The sequence below is a fragment of the Hoplias malabaricus genome, chromosome 2 (genome assembly GCF_029633855.1).
Source record: "Hoplias malabaricus isolate fHopMal1 chromosome 2, fHopMal1.hap1, whole genome shotgun sequence".
Lineage (NCBI taxonomy): Eukaryota > Metazoa > Chordata > Actinopteri > Characiformes > Erythrinidae > Hoplias > Hoplias malabaricus.
Window position 1 is genome coordinate 31,186,920 of NC_089801.1, and position 18,855 is coordinate 31,205,774.

The 18,855-nt window shown below is 38.0% G+C and overlaps 1 protein-coding gene across 10 annotated transcripts in view; it reads right to left on the reverse strand.

Moving 5' to 3' along the window:
* garnl3 (GTPase activating Rap/RanGAP domain like 3) overlaps positions 1 to 18,855 on the reverse strand; it is a 73,576-nt gene that overhangs the window by 25,297 nt on the left and 29,424 nt on the right. For 5 of the 10 annotated variants that reach the window (XM_066661366.1, XM_066661369.1, XM_066661371.1 and 2 more), the window contains 3 exons: positions 5,174 to 5,432; positions 3,146 to 3,220; positions 1,113 to 1,212 (listed from right to left, as the gene is read on the reverse strand). In XM_066661366.1, coding sequence (XP_066517463.1) covers positions 1,113 to 1,212; positions 3,146 to 3,220; positions 5,174 to 5,362 — 364 coding nt within the window. In that variant the 5' untranslated portion in view covers positions 5,363 to 5,432. The remainder of the gene's footprint in view (positions 1 to 1,112; positions 1,213 to 3,145; positions 3,221 to 5,173; positions 5,433 to 18,855) is intronic. The other 5 variants (XM_066661373.1, XM_066661370.1, XM_066661368.1 and 2 more) reach the window with 2 other exon arrangements.

Sequence of the window (18,855 nt, forward strand, 5' to 3'; positions counted from 1 at the left end):
TCTTATAGCCAATCACGTGCAAAATGCACAATGCTTAAAGCTTCAAAAGTTGGCCTAGGCTATTTTGGATGAAAGCAGGGTGGTGGTTAGGAGACAGAAGATAAATGAATGGAGGCTGAAACCCAATTACAGCACAAGGATCTGTTCTGTTTCACTGTCCCCACCCTACTCTGTGTTGTATATTCTCTCTCTCTCTCTCTCTCTCTCTCTCTCTCTCTCTCTCTCTCTCTCCCCTCCATCTCTCTCCTCCCTTCTTCCTCCTTCTCTTGTCTCTGAAAGGTATTTGTACTGATTAAAATCAATTAAGATGACATAATGCAGGCATCTGCTTCCTGAGCATGTAGTGGCAATGAGTGTGTGCTTTGCTGAATTTTGTTAGTGCGTGTGTCTGTGTGTGAGAGAGAGAAAGTGAGGGCGAGAGAGAGGGGGATAGAGGGACAGAAAATGAATGATAGCGCTGCTGCAGAGGGTTCTCACACAATGCACCAACAATGTTATTACAAAAAAGGCCAGACAGACTTTAACTGCATTATCTCCTTTGTTCATGTGAGTCTATTCATGTGCACGTTCATTTACATTTATACAAATGCATTTGTTCTAATCATTTTAACATTAGAGGTCAGTTTTGGATGTCTCACAAATGCATTTGGAACCAAAAGAGCTTAAGGACTTTGCAAAAGACAAACTTTAAATTCAATGAATAATACCTAAATGGAATCAAATTAATTAATTCCAAAAGCAAATTAATTAATTCTTTTGCATTAAGAAAAACCACAGAAGAAGATGTCCAAATTTTTGACTCTTCTCTTCAACACAACATTTACACATCAGACCACTATGAGTGACATTATTTACTTAACTATAAAATTGCCCTGAATTTATGAAAAACAAGCTCATTTAATTAATGCCTTATGTTGAAACTGACCAAAAGATGAAGAAAAAAAAACGTTACTGTACTGCAAAATTAACTGAAGCATATGACGGAAGTATGTGCATGTGTGCATGTGTGTGTGTGTATGTGTGTGTGTGAGAGAGAGAGAGAGAGAGAGAGAGAGAGAGAGATACATACATACACAGAGTGAGAGAGAAAGAATTGGCAGCATATACTCCACCTTTTCCCAGGAAGTACTTGAAGAACCATCTGGTGTGGTACTCTGGGTTCTCCAGATGGACGTCTGTTCTCCTCCAGGTTCCTGGGGTGTAGACCGTAGTCTACAAGAATGGTCAAAAAGAGAAGCAACACACATCACTCTTCCTCGCTAAAAATTATTGTACTATGTTAAGACTGCAGGATATTACATGTGATACATTTATAGAATAAAATCCAGGAATATTAATGATAACCAGTTATTTTATAGGGCACAATAAATATTTGTAGTGTCGCAGTCACACAGCTCCAGGGACCTGGAGGTTGTGGGTTCGATTCCCGCTCCGGGTGACTGTCTGTGAGGAGTTGGTGTGTTCTCCCTGTGTCAGCGTGGGTTTCCTCCAGGTGCTCTGGTTTCCTCCCACAGTCCAAAAACACATGTTGGAAGGTGGATTGGCGACTCAAAAGTGTCCGAATGTGTGTGTGTTGCCCTGTGAAGGACTAGCGCCCCCTCCAGGGTGTACCCTCCAGGGACCCACCGCGACCCTGAACTGGATAAGCGGTTACAGATAATGAATGAATGAATGAATGAATGAATGAGTTATTTTATAATCTTGATTATCTTGAGTCATCTGCAGGAATAAATACCCCTTGTAGAGAATCCTTAGCTTAACTGTAGAGAGCTATGTCATTTCACCACAACGACACACATGGACACATACAAACCTTCCAACTCCTTGACCTGATCTCAGATCTGTCTAGTTGTTCACCCAGAAATCACTCACATTATGTTCCTCCTTGAATGCAAATGATCATTAAAGTGCTATTAAGCCACAATGTGCAACACACAAAGACAGACAGGGTCACCCACCACTGGGTCAAAAATTGACACTCAACAACTTACGCCCAGCTCCACCCAATCTCCCTTTTGGGAGGACAAAACCGCCTGGGTTGTCATAGCGACAGTCAGGTGCTTGAGATGGAAAAGGAGTAAGGGGAAAAGAGGAGGGGGTGGGAAAGGGGTGTTGCATTTGCAGCTGAACACTCCACTGATTGAATAACATGGAATCACTTGGCTCTGATTGTTGCTTGTGCTGATCCTTGTGTATGGTGTCTAAATGCCCACAGACAAACTGCCACGCAAACACAGAGCCTTGTTCTGAGCTACAGCTCTGTTTTATTTTTGCCATCCTTGAATAACTGTATATAATAAAGTATAACTGTGCAATATTTACAATAAAATAAATTAGGAAAATTAAAAACTATCCAAATAACGATGCTCACAATTTATCACCGAAAAGCACTACCTGTAGTTAGGACTGGACTTAAGAACCCTACATTTTCTACACATTACTAGTACCTGTAATATATCACCGTAAAGAATGGCACATCCTTTGCTGTATCTTGTGGACATATATTATATAACAGTGTTTTCTGTGAAATCCCTTGCCTTTTCATTAGTAGCCTTGCTTATCCAAACAGCGGCAAAGAGGATGCTAATTTCTGCCGTTGTGTATATGCAAGTCTCTACTGTGTTAGCATCAAGCTAACAGTGATGGGATTTTCCTCCACAAAGAGAAAATAATTAATTGCAGTGTTATTGCCGACTGGGGTTGAAAACATGTATTCATGAGACTCCAAGTGGAATAGGATGGGAAAAGAGAAGCAAAATTACAAACCACATATACAGTGAAAATATTATTAGTGACATTCATTAGGTATCTCATTCATCTGCCTTGCCACAGCCCTCCTGCAATAGCTGCTCTGTCCCAACACCCCATGCCCACCCCAGTGGGTGCGCCCCACCCCACATTGGTAACCACTGGCTTAAGGCTAGGGTAAGGTTTAGGGTTAAGCTAGTAGTATATAAGTGGTTCAAAAGAGGGAGTATATAATTCACTGAGTATTCACTCAGTGTTGAAGGGTACCTATAGACATTAGGTAAGCATATATTTGTGTGTTTGTGTTTGTGTGTGTGTGTGTGTGTGTGGTGTGTGTTTGTGTCTGTGCGTGTGTGTGTCTGTGTGTGTGTGTGTGTGCATGGTGTACACTCCCCACCTCATCTAATGATCCGTTCTCCACCCTGAACCTTCCAGCTCTCTGTATGGCTCCATCTGCATCACTGGAGATCAGCTGCAAGGAGAAAGCAAGTACATCATTAGATAATATCAGAGCAGTGACTCTTATACTGAGGAGAGGAAACGTTGTGGCCAACAGAGATACTCTTTTAAAGGAGCTACAAATATAGATATCAGTTAACATTTTGACCAGCTAAGTCTTTGTTAATAGTGATTCTTTTGCTGACTTGATTCAGTTGTCAATTGTGCCTCTAAAACAATAAGCAATAACAATGCCAATTTAGCTATAGCTTCAACAAACGGCACCCTAAATGTTTCCTGACATACTGTCCTCATGCATTTGGTTCTTATGATAAATTGTAGTTAATGTGCCTATTAGATGTAATCGTTCAGCGTTTATTCATGCAATGGAACTGATCAGGGGTCAGGTCAGGCCTGTCACAATAGCCATTCTTTGTAATTGATATTTTGTCTCAAAAATAATTGTGATAAATGATATGATCAATTTAAGGCCATTTTATGCCACTGATATAATGATAATATCAAAGCATAAGCATGTAATTAACTTGTATTTTAGCAAGAATTTGTTATTAAGAATAATCAGACATTGGACCTGGAATATAATGTTTAATATCTTAAAACAAACAAACAAAAAAAATACCATGGGCCTTATTGAGGTCAGAAAAAAAATTATTGAAGAAATGTCCATATATTGTACGCTAAGTCAATAAGCTTTCTTTCTGTTACAATACAAGTCCCTCGATATCTTTGATAGCTGAAATAGAACTTGAGTGATATCAGCAAATATTTCCAGCCAGCCAATATGTTGATCAGGCTCTACTGGTGACTCTAGGTCAGATCTATATTTTGTTTCTGCATTGCTCTTTTCAGTTTTTAACATGCAATATTCAACATGGCATAATCAGACTTGTCACATTCCAGTGCCTTCAAAAATCCTCCAACGTATTTGTGCCCAGCTTTATTAGAGCAGACTCCTTATGAAGTATGTTGCCCCTCTGCACTTCTCTACAAATGGCTTTTTAAAAAGTCTCTCCTTGAAAGAAATACTTCAAATAAACTGTTAACATTTTTAATAATAAATGACAGCTAATGTGTTGAGCTAGCATTATGGTAATGAAATCAATGGCCCATTGATAGATGCATAAACAACACAGAATACCATAAACAGTTTAAATTTTGGACAGTTAAGAATACTCCAGAACACCCACAGTCTTATATCATGTAGTACTAAGTTTACTCTAACAGTAAGTTGTGGTATCTTTTGGCAGAGGCACATATTTGCCGAAAGAGGACAGTAGTCCATCCATGGCTTGCTTCCTTATTGCACAAAAAGTTCTTCTATCCAAAATTCTACCAACACATCTCACTAAGCTGTAGTTATGTGGTATTAGACAGTATGCAGAGCTCTCTGTACTGAAAGTTGAACAGGGACAGACTCTCAGGCATTCTCTCCTACCACCTTCCTCTCGATCACTCCCTCCCCCGCTCCTTTCTTTTATCCCTCCCCCTTTGAGTCTCTCCATTCTATTTTTGCATTGTTTTTTTCCTCCAAAAGTGACTCAGCTGGAGCTGTATGGGTTTGTGTTGGAGGTGAGAAATAAGATGTGATTATGAAAGAGAGTTAAAGGGGGAGATGGAAGAGAAAGTGAGAACAGTGAGTGAGAAAGATCGACAGCAAAGGCCATTCTGGCACAGTCATCTGTCAACACCGTGTAACAGACACACACATACACGTGCACACACTCTGTTTACACGAAAGCCCTTCAGCAACAATGGAGAACCAGCTGCACACACAATCTGACACTAATTACAGAGCAATGTGTGAGTGTGAGTGTGTGTGTGTGTGTGTGTGTGTATGTGAGTGTGTGTGTATGGGTGGTGCAAAAGATGGAGTATATAATTCAATGAGTATTCACTCAGTTTTGAGGGGTAGCTATAGACATTAGGAAGGAAAGCATATATTTGTGTGTGTGTGTGTGTCAGTCACCTGTACCTCTGACACAATGTAATCTCCTTTTGCTGGAAATTGTGACATCCTCCAGACGGAGCAACGCTGGTTGCTAAGCAACAGATCACAGAACCTCACCCTTCCCCTCTCCTTCTGCTCCCCCTCGCTGTCTTTCCCCACTCTTCCATAAATTCCACCTGTTGGTCCCCCTTTCCTGATCTCACTCATATTCTCAATCTCTCTCCATCTCCCACTCTGTTTGTATGTGCAGCAGATGGTCTGCCTCAGTCTGAAAAAGCTGAAAAGACAAGCAGAATATTACTGAAGGGCTAAAGCTGTAAAATCTTCCTATGGGTCACATAAATATCATCACTGTCCAAAGAAAAACATGTATCTCCACTTTTGTGGATTTCTTGTTTATAACATCATTTGAATTCAGCAGCTGTGTCTAATATTGTGTGAAAATGTCATGGTGAATGAAGCAATAGTATTGCTCCTAATTTACTTGGAATAAAATCTTTTTACACTGATGTCCACTGAAATATGTAAAGTTACTTTTGAAGATACCCTTGTCTTCGGACGGCGATGAAGTGTCATGACATTTTAGCTCATTGAAATCTGCTGTTTGTCTTGTTAGCTCTCTGAATTACAGTACAAGTTTCCAAGTGCACAAATTATATTTTTAATTACCTTGTGTCTTAACAATACTTTGGAGCTCCCAATTAAAAAGACAATTTTCCAGATCTTGCACACAGCTGCATAAAAATGGAAGGAAAAGATTTGCAAAAGTAGATAAAATGTTTAAATTCACTCATTCTTTCGTTGTCTGTAACCGCTTATCCATTTCAAGGTCCGGAGCCTACCTGAAATCACTGGGCACAAGATGGGAACACACCCTGTAGTGGGTGCCAGTCTTTCACAGGGCGACACACACATTCACTCACACCTATGGACACATTTGAGCCTTCAATCAACCTACCAATGTGTGTTTTTGGACAGTGGGAGGAAACCGGAGCACCCGGAGGAAACCCACAGGGAGAACACACCAAACTCCTCAAAGACAGTCACCCGGAGAGGGACTTGAACCCACAGCCCCAAGATCCTGCAGCTGTGTGACTGTGACCCTATGTGTTCGGCACTATGCCTTCTCGGAACCAGATCTGAACCAAATGCATTCAAATGGGCCTTGAAGGGGTAACAGCAAATTAGGAAATGGCCTTAGGACTTGTAAAATTGGCCACTAATCGTTCCATCTATGTTACACGTATGCAGACTGTTTCAGAGCTCTCAAAGCTGTTTTGAATCCATACATTCTCTAGGCCATGCGCAATGAGGACTTTAGTCCTTTACCATACAGCCCAAGTGTGTCAAATCATTTCAGGTTTTGTTTGAAACAAAAACTGATGGAAACATATCCTTTACAGAGTTTATGAAAAAGTGTGAAATACTTAAATGAAAACTCCGCAAAACAAAGCACAAAACCAAATAAAAATGTATTCACTGCTGCTCTCTAAAGGTGTTATTAACATCAAACAAACAAACATGACTCACTACTGCCCTCTGGAAGTGTTATTACAAACATCACCAACAATGGCTCAGCAACACCAACTCAGCTCCACGCTTTTTAATGTGGAAAGGTATGTTGTTTGTAAGTGGCTGAAATTTAACTTTTCTTAGTTTTTATTCACTGTATGAATTACCACAGACACTCATTTGTAACTGGAGTTGTTTAGTTTTGTAGCACTTTCGGTATCGCAGTTAGCCGTTTTCTAACTTTTAGACATTTGCACCTTAAGTGGTAAAAGTGGCAAAAATTAGTCACTATTACACACCTAGAGCAGGAATAGAGCAATTTTCCCATCTTTGTTTGTGCTTTTCAACATTTGGAGTTCTCTCCATTGTCTAAGAAAACTCCAGCTCCCTCTGCCATGATCAGAGAGAGAGGACGAGAGAAAGACTAGCATACCAGACCAAGACAGTTGTGTTTTTTTTTTTGTGGCTTCATAAACACATTAAACAGGTTTTGAGCACACGAACAGACTGAACAGTGAACAAATGGTGAGGAAAAGTGCAGTGTACATAAACGATGAGGATCCAGACACAGCGGAGATTGGATGGAGAATTACAAAAAACAAAAAAAGATTATTCCATAGACATGTTTTAAGTGCTGGTCATGCAGTTGTGCAGTTTTAATCTGATTAGCTGTCTAAGCTGTCATTTTGCAGTACACTAAATGTTTGGTTCAGTGACTTTGTTTAACTGACAGCAGTTCGGAGGCGTATGTCAAACTCAGTAGACAGCTGAAGGTCTTCTTTGTTAAGGGCAATATACGCTGTCAGAGTTAAAGCTGAAGAACTGATGTTAGATGCTTTTTATTGGATGAGATTTGTGAGAGAGAAAGAGAGAGAGAGAGAGAGAGAGAGAGAGAGAGAGAGAGAGAGAGAGAGAGAGAGAGAGAAAGAGAGAGAGAGAGAGAGAGAGAGAGAGACAGAGAGAGAGAGAGTGTGAGGGTGAGGGCACAGGTCATTCAAAATTAACAAATTTTATATTTTATTTTTCCATTAAAATATATAGATATACCTACTTTGGGCACATATTCAGTAATGAAGATCAATTTTTAAAGGGGATATATTAAGGATGTGTTCAGCGCAGCCTGACGGAGCATCCCCTCCCTGCGGTATACCGCATACCATGATAATATTTTGAGACGGTATGATGGTACGAAAAATGTGGATACCGCCAATCCCTAACACCAGATGTACCAAACGGACCAAGACTGCCAAGCAGGTTAATTTTTTTGCACACCAGACAAAAGTTAGAGTTCACACTTGCTCTAATGAACTATATTAACAGAGCAATCGCACCAGAATTCATTTTTTATAGAACCAAAGAGGATGAGTCTGAACACAGCCTAAAAGAAAATCACTTTCTTAGTCATAATTTGGGGATATGGAGCCCACCAATCCACAAAATGAAATAAAACCATTATGTTTATTGTGATTTGTGGGATAAAACGCATCGTTCTGATTTTGTGCTACATCTTACATATATGGAAGGCACTTCAGAATTGTCCCACCTCTTTGTCTGAGCCACTCCAATCACAGCGCGGGACGAAATTCTTATTGTGAGCACAAAGACGAGGTTAAATAGAGCAAAACAAACAAAACAAAAGCAGAGGAATGTGTACCTATTAAATATAGAGGAAATTAGAACACAGAAGAAAACAGTGAAATGACTAAAAAGCAGCATTTATGTTCCTTGCACCTCACTCCTGGGTGCCTTGTGTTGGCAGTAAACAGTTACATTTTTTCATTTAAAGAAACCAGCCATTTTCAACAAGGCTGATTAAACAGTGGAGAACAGTGGTGTGTTGTTTGGTCCTTGTTGCATTTGGACAATGACTCAGGCATTTCATTAAGACCCCTAGAGAACAATGGGAAAGGGGGAATATGGTCCTATTATAGAGTCCTGACATCAAAGTAAGGGAGTTAACTGGTGTCCTAAACAAAAAATAGGCTGTTATGAAAGCAGACCTCTGCACTAAGGCAAACAAACATACAAAAAAATCATAATACTATTTTGAAAGAAAGGCAAGGAAAATGGCTACATTTACATTCAAACTCTAAGTATATTTAGGAAACACAAAAGAGAGGGGAGAAACAGAAAGACAGAAGGAGGGGATAAATCAATGCTATTGCAACAGCGGATATATAATTGATCTCATCAGAGCGCTTCCGAATGCATTATCACGCCTCACACACAACGGAGAAAGGGTGAGACTGAAGAGAAAGAGGCAGCAGGGGGATTAGTGAAAGGATGCAGAGGGAGACAGATGGAGAATAAAAAGCAACGAGTCCCAGAGAAAGACAAAAGAAACATTTACATAGTTTGAATCGGTGTCTGCTCCATTCTCAGAAATGAAGCACGCTGCTGACTTTTTGCAAATCCAGCTGGATATCAACACCCCAGAAAAATTAAGCTATAAATCTTGAGTCATAGTTAAACAAAAAAAAAAACAGATCTGCACCTACAGAATATTTCCATGTTCAAATACTTCCTGTTATCTGAAATATTTGAAGATGCTACTTCAAACTAATACAGATAACTACTGCATACACAATGCACAGGACTGTGGCTGGTCGTTTGAAAGTGTTAAAGGAACACTAGGTAGTATTCTTACCTTAAAATACCAGCTTCACAAACATTGTGATGCTCCACTGATATGTAATAGTGAGAACAGGACCTCTGTCAATGCTACTCTGATCTCAACACTGCTAATACTGCACTACCTTTGGAGAGAGTTAGGAAACCACCCCCCTCACATTCCAAACCCCCTTGATTTCAGGACAGTGCTGTAAAAGTTAAATACACACTGTAGGGGGAGCCCAGGAGTAAAAACACCAACTCTTACATTGCATTCCTTTAAGACTCTTGTATAATTTAATTATCACCTATTGAATTGATTGTTATTAAATGTATACTTGATAATTAGATGTATTAAATATGATAACTGAAGCGCTGATAGACACAAACAGTACATGCATTGTGTTGTATCAATTAATAAGGCAGTATGTCATATTAAGAAAATCAGTTCTGCAGTGTTCAAAACCATTTTTTATACTATGCTGCGTGTTAACTTGCCATGTAATATGAAGATACTTGTTGATGTGCATAATTTTGACATGTTGGGCTTTTAACAATTCACTGACATGAAAGCTGATGACATATATGATTCACTTACTGAAAAATCACTGCAACAATAAGGGTGTTCAAATTCTTCGGAAACCCCCCCCCCCCCCCCCAACACACACAAACAAAGCATTGATAAATATCAGAGGGACATTTTTAAATGCCCTTTTCTGAGTACTATAGCATTGTGTAAAATGTCGAAAAGGTAGAGGTCATAAGCTGAGACTAGACATATGATCTTTTCTTTGCTCTGTTATCAAATGAGAAAGGTTCCATCTCTATTACTCTCCATCACTTCATGCCCCTCCCTCAGTGACTCCTATACACACACACACAGCTATGTCCTGGACACATAACAGCAAACAGCAAAATCAATAACATTTTAGCTACAGAGAGAACGAAGAGATAGCAAAGAGTGAAAGATAGAGGTCTCCTTTAGTGTAATTTAATTTACAAACAAATAGCCCCCCACACAGATGTACCTTGTGTTCTACAAATTCGAGGATATGATTTGATACTCGAATGCATGTGTCCAACCGATACACTATTCACAACAAATGGGATTCTCCAACAGTTTCTAGGATCTCCAGTTTCTCCAACACTATTCTGGGAACACCTGTTGATTTGTGAACACCTGTTGATCCACAATCACAAAAGTCAACACATTTTTATTAATCTATACATTTTTATAAAATTATGTCATCAAGCTAATCACTGCATCCCAGTGGAGACATACTCTGCAGAGCTTCCTGTCATTTCAAAGATCCTCAGACTCTCCAGCACTTGTTTGAGCAATATTCACTTCTTGTCGCATTTGTTCGTCATGTACTTCACAGTTAGGCCTACAATTGTTGCGTTTGTACTGAATGTACCCATGTTTTGGTCATTAACAGTATAGCATAAAATCTATTTTCATAGGATTTACATTGCATAGGATATTACAAGTAATTTATAGAAGATTATTTGCAAAGGTTATGAATAGGGATGGGTGGTATCCACATTTTTCCTACAGTCATACCTACCATCTCAAAATATTATAGCGGTATACAGTATTACCGTGGGGAGAGAGTGCTCTGTCAGGCTGCGCTGAGCCTTATATCTGTGAGCACAAAGTCGAGTGAATTTAGCTAAACACAGCCCAACAGTGAACACCAACACACATGTTGACGATAAAAACCCGCTTTCACATGTCATAAACACCGCCCTCATTTTGAGATACCGTCCACATATTTAAATCTCGTAATATACAGTATTATTGTTATACTGCCCAACCCTAGTTATGAGCAAATACATGGATTTTGGTATTCACGGGGGTCCAGAAACCAATCCCTCATGAATACCAAGGGATGACTTACTTCATTTACAAGCACAGCAGTTAAGTGCAAGAAGGAGTGTGTCCCCTACTGCCATGCTGGTGCACAGGAAACGTGTCACCTGGAACAGTTATGTTTGTTCAATGTGAGGGCTTTTTTCATCAAGTCAGCTTTTACAGATTTAGCACAATAAAGTGTGCTATGACAATGAACATGTTCATCGTGTCAAAAGCCTTTTTATTTAACATTGAGAACAAGAAAAGTAAAATAAATGGCAGCAATAGTGTTCTAACACAACAGTGATACACAATAAAAACCTTCATTAACAGTTTAATTCAGTGTAAAATGGTAAACCTGAGGAAGAAATAAATAAAGATTTACAACACACTCACTACACCATCCTGTCTTCTGTCCCATCATATTGTATTTTAGGACTGAGTGTAAAGAAAAAGGCACACCCACATTATTGGCCCTAATATGCTTGAGTCATGCCAGAGGCATGGCATGATATAATGAAATGCGTCTGCCCAAATCGGTTATTTTTACACCAGTGTGGATCTGCTGCCAACTCTGCCTCTGCTAAGCATATGTGTGTGGGGTTTCCACAGAACATTAAAGTCTGAGGTCTTTCATTTTCAGATATACTCAATAACAATTAAGGCAGAGAGAAAACTTCTGTTCAATGGCACATCCTAATGATCAAATTAATGGAAGAAACAATCAGAAGAGCTGCATTCTGTTTATGCTGCATCTGCTTCGTAAGTGGTTTTATATATGGCATAAATGGACTTCTCCTTCAGAGTGTTTTGTGTTAACGAAACACATAGTGAAATATTTATTTGAAGAAAAAAGATTCAAATTGATATTTAATATGTATATATTAAATATAAATTTGATATATTGTCCAAATTCACATCACAAATAATAAAACTTCATATAAATGGACCTATATCAATAAGAAGCATAAAACAAACAAGCATTAAAGAAACTATTAGATATAGAAAATTAAATGTAACAAAATGCGTTCAGTGTAAGTGTGTAAATATAGAATGTCAAAGAGGTAGATTAACCTAGCATCTATAAGACACAACAAACTTAATAAAAACCTCTAAAACCCAGTAAACAAAATGAGATCAAATTTAAACTGTAGAGTCTCTATAGTCTCTAGGTCTAATGTCAACTTAGAGTTAGTGACATAACTTCAAGATATGATAAACTATATTTAAAGACAATCGTTTTATAAAACTAACTCAAGAGTTGTGGTTTTAATGCTCTTCCCACTCTTGGATGGTAGAGTTATTCTGCGCAATTTACACACAAGTGTTCTGATCTTAGTCAGATTTTGGAAAAAATATAAATACATAAATAAATAAATTAATTAAATAATAATAATAATAATAATAATAATAATAATAATAATAATAAAAAAACAATACTATTTCCATACTGGCACGCTGGCTTTCTTGATTTCCTCAACATCTGAGGAATGTAATTTTCTCTCTCATGCTGTTTCTGCTGCTGTCATGTCCAAGATGCAACTGAGTAATAAACCTGTTAAATAATATGTTAAATGGCTGTTTCTATGTCACTCATAGCACATTCCATTATCAAGGGATATGACTGGCTCTTTAAGAGCCAACTTAAACAATAATTCATAAATAATTCAACAATATTCATAAAGCCAAACCTTGCGTACATGCTTTCCTGGTGGTTCGCATTTAAGTGAAATGCTTGAACATTCCTTTGGAATATTTTTTTTTATTAGTGCTATTGATGGTCTATCGCAATAAATATTACTACTGTTTTATCACCCAGGCCAACTGTAAAAATTTAAACACACTCTGAAACGTAGCTGTATGAGATATGCTAATATTAACCATAAACAAATTCATACATGAAACCTGAATAATTTCCCCTCTGGACTTTTCACACATTTTCTCACTCTAGTACACAGGTATACATTAGAGAAGATAATGATAACACATTAGAATTGCTATATAATGAAAGGGTGATTGTATGAAGTCAGTTATTACTATTTGTACCAGGCACACAGAATCAATTACATATCACATGCCCTCATTAATATACACTCATCCTTAACATAAAGGTTTGGGTTTTTTTCTGAGTCACAATCTCTTGACTAATGAAGTCTACACAATATAATGGAGAATTTAACTGAATTTATGTTTAGCAAAATCACAGCAAGCACACAGCAATTAGGGACAAAGTGTTTTAGATTTTCACTTCCTATACGACTCAATTCAAGATGCTATTATGAAAAACCAAGCGTAAGAGATGACGCATTTCTATCCCATCCAAATATCCATGACAACAGTAATGATGTCATATAACAGGAGCCCACATGAGCAGCCCGGACTGGAAGAAGGATGGCTCAGGGTTGGTCTGGCAAGCCAGAGAGCCTCCTGGAGAGACTTGTTGGTGGGGCTTCAGCTACCAGAGGTTGATTGTGTGGGGGCGAATGCCTCTGACAAGCCTGAGGCTCAAACTGAGCAGGGAGGGGAAAGCCCTGCAGTAAATAGTTAATGAGAGATCATTTTTCATCTCTGGCTAAGAGCGAGAAAGAGAGAAGGAAGAGGCGGTAGGGAAAGATATGGGATAGGATTGAAGCAGAGAGGAAGAGAAGACAGGGTAATGTCTTCAGACATTAATACATAATATGCATGTCCTCACAGACCAACATTTTCAAAGATACTTTGATACAATTCTTTACTTCATTAATGTGCAACAAAGTCCTGACAATGCTGGAAATTTCCTGGACTGTATTCTAGCCACAAATGCAAATCACAGTTCAGTTTTATTCTTCTATAAGAAATGCCAACTTGAGCAGCCAGATCTCATCTGCCAACACAGAAATCAGTGAATCACTGAAGCACTTTAAACTCCACAGTGTACCACAGAATCAGGTCTCAATATCTCAAGCTGCAGGTTTGTCAGAAATGTACTCAGTCTATATTCGCACAGCAGGGAATAGTGGCACAAACGCAGTCTTCAAGTATGACACAGAACTTTTGTTTGTGTGCCTGTGTGAACAGCGAAAAATGCACAGAACCGGATATTTTCAGATATGAGTCAAGCCACTTGTTTTACTGAGTTTTACTGAATGTTTGCAAGCGATCCCTAGTACACGCACAGAAGGAAAGAAACTTTCATACATCGAGCCTGTGGATAATCACTAACTTAAGAAATCAGTTTTTGATTTAACAAGTCTTTTTAATAAAGAATAATGCTGAAAAAAAGCAGGTTTATTTGTGACAGAACGCTGCACATAAAAATCTTCATTCCTTCATTTCAAACCCAAAGTGGTGTAGACGAGGACAGTGTGAATTATCTACCTAAAGAAACATCTGATTTATTTCATAAAATAAGATTTTGGCCACTTTTACCTGCTGTAAATGTAGCTTTAAAGGGAGCATATACAATTGTGGGGAAACGCCGTTCTAAGCTCTGCATTTTTTAAAAGGGGAACAGTGTGTTTGAGGGGAAAAAAATGACAGTTGTCTGTAGTTTAACTTTTATTCCCTGTTTGATTACCACAGAAGCTCATTTGTAACTGGAGTTGTTTAGATTTCAGTAAGGCAGTTAGCCATTCTCTGAGCTTTGAGACATTTCAATCAATCAATCAATCAATCACATTTTATTTACACAGCGCTTTTCACAACAGAAGTCGTCACAGAGCAGCTTTCCAGAGATCTGGTTCCAAGCCATGGGCAACAGTGGCAAGGAAAACTCCTTAAGTGATGCGAAACAGCAAAAATAAGTCAATATTACCCACCTATGGAGCAGAAACAGAGCAATCCTCATTTTGTTTCATGCTTTTCAACTTTTGGAGGTCTCTTTGTTGTCTAAAAAAACTACAGATGCTTCTGACATGAGCAGAGACACAGAGAGAGAGAGAGAGAGAGAGAGAGAGAGAGAGAGAGCCTAGTGTTTTTTTGTTAAATTTTTGATTTTGATCATTTTAACAATAAGAGCCACCACATTTTTCATAGCGTCTCAAAAATGATTACGATATATGGTATTATCTTGGGCTGGGGGTGCAATGTCTGGCTTTGTGAGCATCATATCTGAGAGTGTGGTTCGAATGAAGGGTTTTCAACGCTAGGCAATTCAGCTCAGCACAGCCTGTTCCGACTGTTCACACGGACACACGTTTCTGAAAGAGCAAATTTCAGCAACTGGTGCTGAAGAAATATTTTTTATACAATGTCAGAATCTTGGCAAGTTATGGTTGTTTACAAAATAAGCAAATGTTTACACATTTATTTGTTTCTTCTGAATGTTTGAAATTGTTAGATGTTAGGTAGTACAAAAATAATATATAATTCTAAGAAATTAAATACATTATTAATTTAATATAATTAATACTGATATAACATTAATTTTGTTGCAATAGTGTGTTCCTGAAATAAACTAGAGGCAATTTTATGAATTAATGTTACTGCAAAGCCTTCAGAATTTTTAAAGATATTGAAATGAATCTTCAGTGGTCAAAATATGATCAAAACAACAAAACAATTTAGCCACTTTTCTAAATTGAATTTGGAATCTTCTTTGAAATTTTCCTTTGGAATCTTCAAAGACCCCAACCTCTCCATAAGGAAAATTATTAATTTCCTTAATTATATTTTTATATAATTATAATTTCCTTAAATATTAATTAATATTAATATCATGCACCTCTCCAAATGGCTTTACCCTCACTAAAATGGTATTTAGTCTTGTTAGTCTTCTTAGTCTCTTTAAGGCCAGACGCATTTGAAAGAGGGAGCTTTCCCCGATTGGCTGTAGACTGAGGCCGCCTCCCTCACTCCCCTCCTGTGTTTAAATGATCTCAGTAGGGACAGGGCAGACAGTGAAAGGGATCTAAGCTTTGAAAACATATTTTAGTGTTTTGATTGTTGTTTATTTTGATTGCTGTTGCCATATAAAACTGTGTGTCGTCTCTCGTGGTGCATGACTGTTAGGGGCCGAAGCTTGGTTGTTTCCTCGCCTCCTTGGTTGAGCATCGACTCTGATTGGTCTACAGACTTGATTGACATGTCGTTAAAGCTGAGAGCCCAAGCTACAGGGTCATAGTGGAGATCCATGGGGAACATACTTAAACTATTTTTTATTAGATGTACTTTATTTTCAACTGTTGCTTTTATTTCATTTTGCAAGTCATCTTGACAAATTTGGTCTTGTTTTGAAAGGGACAACCCACATAAGCACTGGTATGCTTTGTGTGTGTGTGAATCGCTTGCGAGGAAGAGATCTCATGTATGGAATAACAAATTATTTTGGTTTTAATTCAGTAGTCGTAAATGTTACAGTAGTGACTTACATTATCGGTGTCCCGAGAGTCTACCCATTTGACTGATGTGTAATATCTACACAGTACATAAACTGAATATAAGAACTGCAGAAGACTGAATGTGCATTAGCACAATCCGACAATCTCTAAAGTTCTTATCGTTCACGGTCTAATATCGTCATATCTCACACCCCTAAAATGAATACAGTTATTTTCAGTGTTTTTCCATATCGCCAAGAATATTGTTATCATCAAAATACCCTGAAATATCATGATACTATGTTAGGGACATATCTCCCACCCCTACCTGTCTGTTTGCAGCTTCATTCCTCTCTCTTTTAGCCCAACCTCAGCGCTAGACTCACAGCTGTGGTGGGCTACTAGGCTTGAGATTTTTCTCCACCCATTTTCAGACTGACATCATCAGTCAGTGAGCTCCTACAGCTCCACCCCCTCCCTGTGGATCTTTTAGATGCACATAAATTAACCTTGTGTTCAGAAATTTGACACACGACACACGTCATAAATACCGACCACACGTCATAAATACCACGGTATATGATATTATCGTTATACAACCCAACCTTAGCCATCACAGATGAGATATCCAAACATTCACAAACATTAAAGAAGCCTTGATTAGACATGCGTTTTCAGTTCTGACCTGGAGTATTTTACAGACATGTAGGTTTTTAATGCATGGCATACAATAACTTATGTAGGAAACAAAAGAGTGTTAAATAAATCAGAATATGTTTTATACTTTAGATTCTTCAAAGTAGCCAAGTTTGCGCACTCTCAGTGTTCTCTCAATGAGCTTCATGAGGTCATCGCCTGGAATGGTTTTCAGTGAACAGCTGTGGCCTCGTCAAGAGTTAATCTGTAGAACAGCTCACCTTCTTAATGTTTTGAGACTATAACTTGGGTTGTGCAGAGGTAGGACTGGTACACAATCACCTACAGTGAATAGCCCTATTCCAACAATGACTAATGAGAAGATGTGTCTCCAAATTTTTGATTTGTACTGTATATCCTCACCTCTCATTCTTTGTGAAAGTATTAAAAGGTCCTTGATTCTGGTATTTTTATTAAAAGCCTTGAAAACCTGTGCATAAATGGCAGTGTCAGTCATATGCAGATCCACCAAGCTCCAGAGAGAAGAATTCATTAAGTGATACATTTCTTAGTACCTGTTGGGATATGTTTTCCTGCAATGGCTCCACTCTTCTTCCTTCATTTGCAATTACAAGTGGCATATTATTTTTCATTGCATTTGATTTCAGTTTTGGATCTAATCTCTGAATAAACAGCAGTGAAATGCTTCACCTCTTTGTACCACTTTCTACTTGTAAATGGTGTTTGTGTTTTGCTAGCAGGTGGCTGGCCTAGTATTTCAATTAACTTTCATTTTAACATCAAAACATCTGCTCCGCTAAACATTCCTGGATCTCTGTTGACAAAGATTACCTTTACACATCTTAAACTTCACCCTGCAGTCTTCTTTCTATTTTAGTCCTGTTCGTTTCACACATGGACTACCTCTACTGTACTTTAATTCACCTAATGTAGTCAATCTTGACCTCATGGACCAAAATATTCCTTTCATTTTGGACAAACCAATGTAGCAAATCCTAGCGTTCCACCTGAGGTCAAATTTTACTCTTTTTTTTTTTTCAACAACTATCAGAGTGACAGCATGTCACTATTTTCATGAGATGAAATGAACAGTCAAAACTTCACTCATCTTAGGTTCTGTTTTCTGGGATTTAGATGTATTTCAGCTGATATTATTTAAAATGCATGTTTTCCTCCAAATATCCATTCATATGAAAATATAAAAACATGTGGGTGAAGCAGCTCTCTTAACAACTTAAGTGATGTCCCTGGCTAACAAATATTTTTTCACCATTCTTCTGCAATAACCACATCAAGTTTGGAAAATGAAAATGTATATATTTCACACCAAGTCCAAAACTGTCACACTGTGCTGCTGCATCATTTTTTTCTCCTATTAGAACCTGCTCATTTCTGTGTTGTACGGATCCATTAAAATCAGGCTGACCAATTAGAGCTTTTTTGTCATGGCTCATGCAGAAGCAGAGCCTCAAATTCCCACACTGATCTACAGAAATACCTTCAGAAAAGCTTGTTATGCAGTCTCAGGTATTGAAGGAGGTGCTGGAACTCTCCATATTGTTGCCTTTTCTGTAGAATTGGGTGAACCCAGTGTATGCATCATTTAGTTGCGATACTTAAAGTAAAGGGAAATATATATATATATATATATATATATATATATATATATATATATATATATATATATATATATATATATATATATATATATATATATAAAGTAAATTAAAGTTAAAGTAAAATGACAATTCATCACTGTTACTACTACT